Below are 10,451 nucleotides of genomic sequence, written 5' to 3'. Positions count from 1 at the left end.
TAAACCTGTGTTGGAAGCAACCAACAAAGCTTCATAGCAGTTAAAGAGAAGAGTAACCGACAAAATCAGCTTAAATCCAGAGGAAGTCATGGCCCCGGATTCAGAATACAGTCTCATAGTCAAGAACTGCAGCAAAAGCTTCTGAGTCAGGCAATTTAGAGTTTAAAGGATCCCTCTTTCTGACACTAAGCATCGATCGATGAATTAGGTCACACCATGTAGGAGCAGCCATGGGCTCCAGAAGAACCCTCATTTCAAAAAAATGTTTTTACAAAACCCTGCAGACCAACTTCATCCCTTCAATATAATGGCTATTGCAGAACCCTTATCTTTGACTTGATGAGCTAAAGTACTAACCGTCACCCAAGAAGGAGATACAGATTAGAGAGATCGTGCTTTTAGAGTCTGTGCCTGGTCCAGTTGGAGAACTCACTGCTGCTCAGGGAGGTCCGAAGCAATAGTCCATTATTGGTTTTCAAGAAGTTATTTATCTAGAACTTTTGAAAAGCGGCACCCGCTGCCTCTACTTATAGAGTATCCCTCCACACCCCATACAGTGGGACAGCTCATTCTCATCTATGGCTTACTGCAACATTGGGTTAAGAACCTTGGTGACTCACACCTAGTCTACCATTCATTGCTGGACCTGCTGTGGCACAGCTCGATTGGTTGCCACCAGAGCCAATAAGGGGATGGCACAACATCAATCAATCCTACTGTAAAGTGAATGCATATGTGTATTCCAGCCGACTCGGGTTTAACAACTTGAGGATCACTGGGCCATGGGGTTCTTGAGGATCACTGGGCCATGGGGTTCTTGAGGATCACTGGGCCATTGAGTAGCCACCAGTGCCAATACGGGGATGGCACCACACTGACCATTCTACTGCAGAGTGGATGCATGTGCATTCCAATTGACTCAGAATCAACAACTTGAGGATCACTGGGCCATGGGGTTCTTGAGGATCACTGGGCCATTGAGTAGCCACCAGTGCCAATACGGAATGGCACCACACTGACCATTCTACTGCAGAGCGGATGCATGTGCATTCCAATTGACTCAGAATCAACAACTTGAGGATCACTGGGCCATGGGGTTATTGAGGATCACTGGGCCATTGAGTAGCCACTTGGCTGCCACCAGTGCCAATACGCGGATGGCACCACACTGACCATTCTACTGCAGAGCGGATGCATGTGCATTCCAATTGACTCAATCAACAACTTGAGGATCACTGGGCCATGGGGTTCTTGAGGATCACTGGGCCATTGAGTAGCCACTAGGCTGCCACCAGTGCCAATACGCGGATGGCACTACATTTACCATTCTACTGCAGAGCGGATGCATGTGCATTCCAGTTGAGTCAGAATCAACAACTTGAGGATCACTGGGCCATAGAGTTCTTGAGGATCACTGGGCCATTGAGTAGCCACTTGGCAGCCACCAGTGCCAATACGGGGATGGTACCACATTGACCATTCTACTAAAGAGCGGATGCATGTGCATTCCAGTTGACTCAGAATCAACAACTTAAGGATCACTGGGCCATTGAGTAGCCACCAGTGCCAATACGGGGATGGCACCACACTGACCATTCTACTGCAGAGCGGATGCATGTGCATTCCAGTTGACTCAGAATCAACAACTTGAGGATCACTGGGCCATTGGGCTGCCACTTTGCAGTCACCAGTGTGAACATAGAGATGGTACCACATAAACCAATCCTACTGCAGACTGATGCATGTGCATTCCGACTCAGAATTAACAACTTGAAGCTTGCAGGGCCATGGGTCCTTGATGACTAGAAGATCAGCCTCTACAAAAATGGCAGTAAGATCTGCTGGGGAAAGATGGGGTTCTATTTTAATAGAAGAAAAGGGTGCCTCTTTTCAAAGTTTACCACAACTGCTCTACCTAGAATACCCAAATAAAGTAGAGAATCCCTTCAATTCTTGAATAGAGCAGTACAAAACTAAGCCTTGCCAACCAAAAGATCTTCCTCACCTTGCCCCAATTAACTAACCACACTATTCTGGGCTCCACTCCTATATTTGGAATTCAACTTTAACAAAGTCACCAAGTCGTTGTTAGGCCTACACCGGTACATTGTAAAACATGTTCATACAACAGTCCCTAGTCAATTAAATAAAATAGCAAAGTAACAACTCGTACAGAGAAGCAAAAAATCACAGTGCATATACCTTAGGAAAAAAAGTCCTTAAAACTATTGCACAACATGTACATATTTTCATGTATCAAAACGCGCTAGGATCGCAAAAACCAAGACTTCCACGCCCTGCTTTCCATTATGTTCATCCCCAGTCATTTCTAATAAGACATGGCTGTGTGTTTATTTGCACCACACAAGTATACTGTAGAAATAGTGACAAAATAGCCACAAAAGATTCGGAGAGGGGGGGAGAATCAAAAATTTGGGCAGCCAGCAGCTTTCGTTTCTCAAGAGATCACAAAATAAAAATTGCGAAGCTCCAAAGTTTGGAAGTGTGGCGAACAAGGAAAAACAAGAACAGCAGTCTAATAAAGAAAAACAAAAAAGAAACAAAGAAAAGAAGCAAAGAAACACACACTTTATTGGATGTTGAGTAAAAGAGGCTGGATTCGGAGTACAGGAGATAAGTTGACCTTTAGTATCTGCTGTGCTTTCCTCCGTAAATCTTCATCAGAGGATGCTTTGTCTACTTTAATAACTTTAGACTTCAGCAAATTGTATTTGTCTTTGTCAAGTGTCGGCTTTTTGGCCAACGGAATGAAAATTTTAATTTTTTTGTTAGGCAACGGTTCCTGGAAAGCCTCGGCCTGTTTTCGTTTCTTGTCCTTGCCGGCCTGTTGGCGCTTTTCATCTTTAAAGATCACATCCACCTGCAACTTAGTGTTCTGTTTGGTCTGGGCCATACCATTGCAACGGGAAGGTGAGCTGACCGAGATTCTCCCATTCAAAACCCCCAAGGTGTTGCAAGCATTATTCTCCTTCAGGATCCTTCCATTGGCCCCATTTAAAACTGTCCCATTGGGAGGAGATGTCTGTTTCAATAAACACTGGTAGGCTTGGTTGTTTTTTCCCTTCGAGCTGGTTTTTGAGGCCGTAATCACAGGTCGCGGCCTAAGGCTAGCTTCTATGGAGGAAGCCGCCGATTTAATGGGAACTATCGCTTCCAATACAACAGAAAGTCTCATGGCAGGATAAACTCCAGGATACATGTTGGAGGGAAAATCCACGGTGGAAACTTTGGATTTTTTTAAGCCTGTCTTTTTCAGGGAGCTCAATAGTAAATTTGGGGACTTTTTGGCAGAGGGCTTGGATGAAATTTTAGTAGCTTTGACAGAAATGTCCACGGTAGAGTTGGACACCTTGCCGTTTTGGTTTTTGGTCTGTGTTTTAGAAGAGGACACCGCAGAAGTGGTTTTAGAAGGGCCTTTTGTTTTTGGGGGTGGCGTATTTGCAGTGGTTGAGTTGTATCCATAGACATCTTTGCTGCTCAGAATCGTAGGCTGGTAGCCTTCTTCCCGGAGTCCTTGCAGAAACGTCACCAGCTGCGTCTCTGTATCAGTCAGGTCTTTGGACATTGGGTTGAAGACCCTTAAAGCTTCTTCAAGGGCACTTTTCCCAGCGGAGGAGAGGCGTGACCAGGAGTGTACGGCCTTCTTCTCCATGTGGTCATTCATGGCATTAGGTGGCAGTGTCTGTCGGCTTAACTTCGCACTGAAATGCACAAAAAGAAACAAGACTTAGTTCATTTTCAGGACAGAGATCCTAAAGCAGAGTAAACATTTACAGGTTTTGCAGCAGGAACATCAAACTCGACAGTCGCAAGGCTATATTAACCCCTTCACGCCGGCGCCTCCCGGCCCTTTAATAGTTTCAGAAGCCGGGAGGCGGGACGGGGTTTAGGAATCATGTGACCGCATGATCGGGAAAGGTCCCGATCGAAAGAGAAGACCGGGACCTTTTCGTGAGTACCGGACATGTGTGCTGGGAACGCGCAGGGTGCGCGCTCTCAGCACATTTTTTTTTTTTTTATAATTGAACGCAAATGTGCGGCCGCTCGGCGTCCAGGCCCAGACGCCGGGAGGCCGCACATTTGTGTGCGGCCGGCGTGAAGGGGTTAAAGAGGTTCTAAAGGCTCAAGGTTTTTTACCTTCATGACTGCCATGTATGAAGGTAAAAAATCTTCTGTGTGCAGCCCCCCTCAATCTCTACCTGAGCCCCCTCTGCTGTCTAGGGACTCTTCCTCCTCATTGGCTGAGACAGCAGCAGGAGCCCATTGGCTTCCGCTGCTGTCAATCACAGCCAGTGAGCCAATGAGGAGAGAGCAGGGGCGGGGGGGTGTTTCTGAGCTGCGCCTCTGTGTGTTTAATGAACTGTCTTATGGATGAGCATGCAGCGGTGCCCCCAGGGCGAGCAGCTTTCCCGGGGGGCACTGCTCGAGATGGAGGAGCCAGGTGCCTCAAAAAGAAGAGTATTACGGCTGCTCTGTGCAAAATCACTGCCCAGAGCAGGTAAGTGGAGCATGTTATTAAAAAAAACGAAGCTTTAGTGTCACTTTAAGTAATATAGCTCTGAGCGGGACTGCAACAGTATAATTAGAAGATATTAAAGGCACCTAACCACTTTATGGCCAAGAGTCACTGAAGTCCAGATGCCAAGTCCAAGTTTAGCAGCTTCACTATGCACTGGTTAATGAAGGGTTTCTCAACTAGGTTTCCTCCAGAGGTCGCTCGGGGTTCCTTGAGCTATGAGCAATTTCTGCCTCTCAGGTAAGTTCCCACTTAGACCACTGAACCTTTTAGGAATCTGTAAGGGGGGGGATTCTTCCCAATGACCACAAGTGTAAGGATCATTCTTCCCACTGACCATCACACTAAAGTATCATGAGTTGTAGACATAGTAATTTTTAGGGGCCCCTGAGACTGGAATGTTATTTCAAGGGCTCCCCTGTATTAAAAAGGTTGAGAAAGGCTGAGTTAATGTAACAAAAACACAAACTACGGTTTTCTGCAACATGATTTTTACATTTCTACGGACTTACATTTGGTACATTGTTCAATAAATAATACCCTACTTATGTTTTTTTATTTCGGACCGACAAAGGAAAAAAAATTGCTTGTAAACCAATTGTTAGTCCTTCAGAACCCCACACGTCCTCGCTCCTTTTTCTCAGGTAGTATGTTAGTTAACATTCTCACGGCTCGGGGATGGGGAGTATCGATCTCCCGACTTCCTCATCGGTCCCTCCCGCCAACCAATAAATCACTATGATGCGAGAATGTGCTCCTTCAATGCGTGCAAATTGTTCCCAAGAATATTAGCTGAATTACAGACACAAGAGCATTCATTTAAAGTGGAGCTCCACCAAAAAGGGGAAGTTTACCCTCCCTAGCAGTCTGATTATGTCCATATTTCTGTGCTCAAAGCGGTAAATTTTTTTGCATGGAAATATGTCGGTTTTTTTTATTGTAGGCTGTAATTCTTAGGAATAACTCACTGAAATCTGTCCGAACAAGAGTCTAGTAAACATCCCGGGGATGATAAAATGTGAAACACGAAATCATAAATTATAATTTAATAATCATAAAAATAATAATAATAAATTTAATTCAATAATATAATCAAACCAAAAACACTGAAATGTGAAACAGAGCGCCAAGTTCGCACATCGCTGAGCAAAGTCGCAGAATCGTTTTCAGTGTCTGATGAGGAATTTCCCCCACGAATCATTATCACTCAATTCTGCAAGCGGTTCTGATTTACTATCGCTGTTCTCTAGCCGGTCTAAAACCGCGTCTGACCTAAAGGGACGCTTTTTGGACGCCATGGACGTTTCTCAGTTTCCAGGCAGAAAGAACAGTAAAAATGCAGGCAGGGCGCCGGACAAAGCACTCGGGACAAAATGTATGTGAAATGGTTTGATACAGGAATGTTACACTATGTGATTTTAGTGGATTTAGTGAATGTCACTTTTATAATTTTAATTTCCCGCCAGTTCCGTCCCCCGTACGTCCCGACGTCGCAGGGAACGGAACCCGGAAGACAGATTCTGGCATCGGCCGGAGGACATTACAGGGGACACTGCAGGGGGACATCGCGGGAGCGCAGGACAAGGTAAGTGCAGAAGAGATCCCGGAGCAGCACTGCAGTGTATTCCTGAGTGTAGCTCGGGGGGGTTACCGCTTGTGGTGCTGAAACTTTACCCCGAGCTACACTCGGGAATACCGCCAGGGGGGTTAAAGACTGGTCCCCCACTCCCCATTAAGGATTGGCTATTGGAAGCGGAAGTTGTCCTCCTACCCTCCTTCCCCATAGTCTTGTAGGACATGTGACAGGTCCCAGAAGACGACAGGGCCATTCAGGAATCGCAGCGCTTCTCACGCATGCGCAGTGGGCACCCGGCTGTGAAGCCGCAAGCTGTCAGAGCCGGGTGCCCACACTGAAGATGCCAGCGACTTGAACACCAGACAGCTGGTGAAACGGGCTGCGGGGGACACACCACGGGACCGAGGGACAGGTAAGTGGCTGTTTTTTAAAAGTCAGCAGCTACAGTTTTTGTAGCTGCTGACTTATTTTTTTTCACAGTGTGAGTGGAACTCCGCTTTAACCGCCTCCCGCCCGCCATATAGACCAATGATGGGAGCAAGGTGGTTCTCTCGTTCTGGGAGGACGTCATATGACGTCCTCCCATAATCACCGCGCATGCACGGCTCCGGGAGCGCGACGATCACCGGTGCGCTGTGTCCCTCGGACACAGTGGATCACCGATCACGGAAAGAGCCGAAGATGTTGGCTCGGTCATGTGATCAGTTGTGCCCAATAACAGCTGATCACATGTAAATAGGGAAATGCCGTTTATCAGCATTTCTCTCCTCACGAGCCGTCACGCTGACAGAGGAGAGGAGAGCTGGTAATCGGCATTCCTCGAAGGGGACATGTACACTGATCAGGGCACTGATGATCAGTGTGCCCTGATGATTTGTGTAGCCCCAGCAGTGCCACATATCAGTGCCCATCTGAGCTGCCTTTCAGTGTCACCCATCAGTGCCACCTATCAGTGCTGCCAGTCCGTGCCGCCTATCAGTGCTGCCAGTCCGTGCCGCCTATCAGTGCTGCCAGTCCGTGCCGCCTATCAGTGCTGCCAGTCCGTGCCGCCTATCAGTGCTGCCAGTCCGTGCCGCCTATCAGTGCTGCCAGTCCGTGCCGCCTATCAGTGCTGCCAGTCCGTGCCGCCTATCAGTGCTGCCAGTCCGTGCCGCCTATCAGTGCTGCCAGTCCGTGCCGCCTATCAGTGCTGCCTTTCAGTGCCCATAAGTGCCACCTACCAGTGTCCATCACTGCAGCCTCATTAGCGCACATCAGTGAAGGAGAAAAATCACTTATTTACAAAATTGTATAACAAAAACTAAGAAAAAAAAATTTTTTTTTTACAAACATTTTCAGTGGTTTTTGGTTTAAGAAAAAACAATTAAATACCACCAAAATAAAGCTCTATCTGTTACAAAAAAAATGCTAAAAATTTCATATGGGTACAGTGTTGCATGACCGCACAAATTGTCATTCAAAGTGTGACAGCGCTGAAAGCTGGAAATTGGCCTGGACTGGAAGGGGGTGTAAGTGCCCTGAAGGCGAGGGGTTAAATATACTTCTCAGTAGCCACCAAGGATACAAATCCACTTTGATATCCCATTTATTACCTGGTGGTATCATCACCGTGCTGTACGTAACCTGTGCAGAAAGCAGAGCCGCGGGAGGTGCTCCCAGGCCCAGCCATTACAGGATGCCTGCAGAAAACTACGGGAGGGGATGGAGACAGGACCGTCATTTGCTTGGAATCCACTGAGACAAAGGAAGTCATCGTCAGTATATATTGCCTCCTACAGGAGGATGGCACACGGACAAAAAAAAAAAAAGACTTGCCCAGCATAACCCTTCTTGCTACCAGCTCAGTCCGGTAGCAAAACAGTATTCGGAGAATAATCCAAGACACGGACCGGACTCCAAGATCCCAGGACATCCTAGTTTTTAGCATCTTGGGAATTCCCGCATTCAAAGATGTCCCTATGAACCTGAGCTTGGACAACCATACCATTAACCACTTCCAGTCCGGACGCTTCCCCCCCCCTTCCAGTCCGGACGCTTCCCCCCCCCCCCTTCCAGTCCGGACGCTTTCACCCCCTTCCAGTCCGGACGCTTTCACCCCCTTCCTGTCCGGACGCTTTCCCCCCCTTCCAGTCCGGACGCTTTCCCCCCCTTCCAGTCCGGACGCTTTCCCCCCCTTCCAGTCCGGACGCTTTCCCCCCCTTCCAGTCCGGACGCTTCCCCCCCCTTCCAGTCCGGACGCTTCCCCCCCCTTCCAGTCCGGACGCTTCCCCCCCCTTCCAGTCCGGACGCTTCCCCCCCCTTCCAGTCCGGACGCTTCCCCCCCTTTCCAGTCCGGACGCTTTCACCCTCTTTCCAGTCCGGACGCTTCCCCCCCCTTCCAGTCCGGACGCTTCCCCCCCCTTCCAGTCCGGACGCTTCCCCCCCCTTCCAGTCCGGACGCTTCCCCCCCCTTCCAGTCCGGACGCTTCCCCCCCCTTCCAGTCCGGACGCTTTCCCCCCCTTCCAGTCCGGACGCTTCCCCCCCCTTCCAGTCCGGACGCTTCCCCCCCCTTCCAGTCCGGACGCTTCCCCCCCCTTCCAGTCCGGACGCTTCCCCCCCTTTCCAGTCCGGACGCTTCCCCCCCCTTCCAGTCCGGACGCTTCCCCCCCCTTCCAGTCCGGACGCTTCCCCCCCCTTCCAGTCCGGACGCTTCCCCCCCCTTCCAGTCCGGACGCTTCCCCCCCCTTCCAGTCCGGACGCTTCCCCCCCCTTCCAGTCCGGACGCTTTCACCCCCTTCCAGTCCGGACGCTTTCACCCCCTTCCAGTCCGGACGCTTCCCCCCCCTTCCAGTCCGGACGCTTTCACCCCCTTCCAGTCCGGACGCTTCCCCCCCCCCTTCCAGTCCGGACGCTTCCCCCCCCCCTTCCAGTCCGGACGCTTCCCCCCCCCCTTCCAGTCCGGACGCTTCCCCCCCCCCTTCCAGTCCGGACGCTTCCCCCCCCTTCCAGTCCGGACGCTTTCCCCCCCTTCCAGTCCGGACGCTTTCCCCCCCTTCCAGTCCGGACGCTTTCCCCCCCTTCCAGTCCGGACGCTTTCCCCCCCTTCCAGTCCGGACGCTTTCCCCCCCTTCCAGTCCGGACGCTTTCCCCCCCTTCCAGTCCGGACGCTTTCCCCCCCTTCCAGTCCGGACGCTTTCACCCCCTCCCTGTCCAGGCCAATTTTCAGCTTTCAGTGCTATCACACTTTGAATGACAATTGCGCGGTCATGCAACACTGTACCCATATGCATTTTTTAGCATTTTTTAGAGACAGATAAAGCTTTATTTTGGTGGTATTTATTCACCGCTGGGATTTTTATTTTTTTGCTATGTAAATGAAAAAGTCCAAAAATTTTGAAAAAAAGTTTCTTATAAAATTTTGCAAATAAATATTTCATCATAAATCTTGGCCAAATTTTATTTTGTTATCTTTTGAGTAAAAAAAAAAAAAAAAAATAACCCAAAATTAGTTTATAACCAAAAATTATAATTTTTAAACTTTTTTTTTAAATTTTATTATTTTTCTATATAATTGTTTTTTTTTTTCAACAAACTGTCACCCTAGCAGTACAGTGTCACCATGGTGACACTGTACTACTTGTGGGGGGTGATGAAGATTTGTTTTTATTTTTACACTGATTGCTTTTACACCCATAAAGGCTGTAAAAGCAATCATTTCTCCTTCTCGCTGGCTGCATTCCTGAAGCCATTGAGAACTACTGTGTGAGCTGTGATTGGTCACAGCTTGTCACATGGCTGTTGTGAATAGCCTTGTACCATGTGACCTCTGTGATCATTCACAGATTTCACACATAGTAAGCAATGGTGTCACAAGTGACATCTTGCTTACTACTCTGCATGTGATCACTGATTGGCCAATCGGTGATCACATGATCGGGACCTCGCACAGAGGTCCCGTCCAACGATCATTGTTCCACTGTGTCTGGAGGACAAAGCGGGCATGGGATCGCAGTGCTGCACGCTCCCAGGGAGCGCGCACAAGCAGGGTGCGGGGAGGCTGTTTATAAACGTCCACCCGACCCTGCACTGGCACCGTCCAGCCGTTTATATACAACGGCCGGACGGGAGGTGGTTAAAGCAGTAATAACCCGCTGACAGGGCTCCCATCCTCATCTGGTCCTCCTGAGCCTCTCTCTGAGTGTCCATAATACATATAGGGCGTGGCTCAGCTCTGCCCCTCTTCACTGACTATCATTGACAGCAGCAGGTGCCTATGGCTCCCGCTGCTGTGTCTTAGCCAATGAGCAGGGAGAGGGCTGGGAGAGTGTCTGCTCTTGTGCACATCATTAAATCAAGAT

General features: G+C 49.0%; 1 protein-coding gene across 8 annotated transcripts in view; it reads right to left on the bottom strand.

Annotated features, from left to right (window-relative positions):
* Positions 1-2,567: 2,567 nt before the first annotated feature.
* The window catches only part of CCDC71 (coiled-coil domain containing 71), a 122,840-nt gene continuing 114,956 nt past the window's right edge, over positions 2,568-10,451 (bottom strand). For all 8 annotated transcript variants that reach the window (XM_089690711.1, XM_089690716.1, XM_089690717.1 and 5 more), the window contains exon 2: positions 2,568-3,722. In XM_089690711.1, coding sequence (XP_089546837.1) covers positions 2,591-3,722 — 1,132 coding nt within the window. In that variant the 3' untranslated portion in view covers positions 2,568-2,590. The remainder of the gene's footprint in view (positions 3,723-10,451) is intronic.

The sequence above is a fragment of the Staurois parvus genome, unplaced genomic scaffold, assembly GCF_062004578.1.
Source record: "Staurois parvus isolate SC_StPar_1 unplaced genomic scaffold, SC_StPar_1.0 ptg000540l, whole genome shotgun sequence".
Lineage (NCBI taxonomy): Eukaryota > Metazoa > Chordata > Amphibia > Anura > Ranidae > Staurois > Staurois parvus.
The sequence above is the reverse complement of the archived record's forward strand: the minus strand, read 5'-3'. Positions and strand labels throughout refer to the sequence as shown.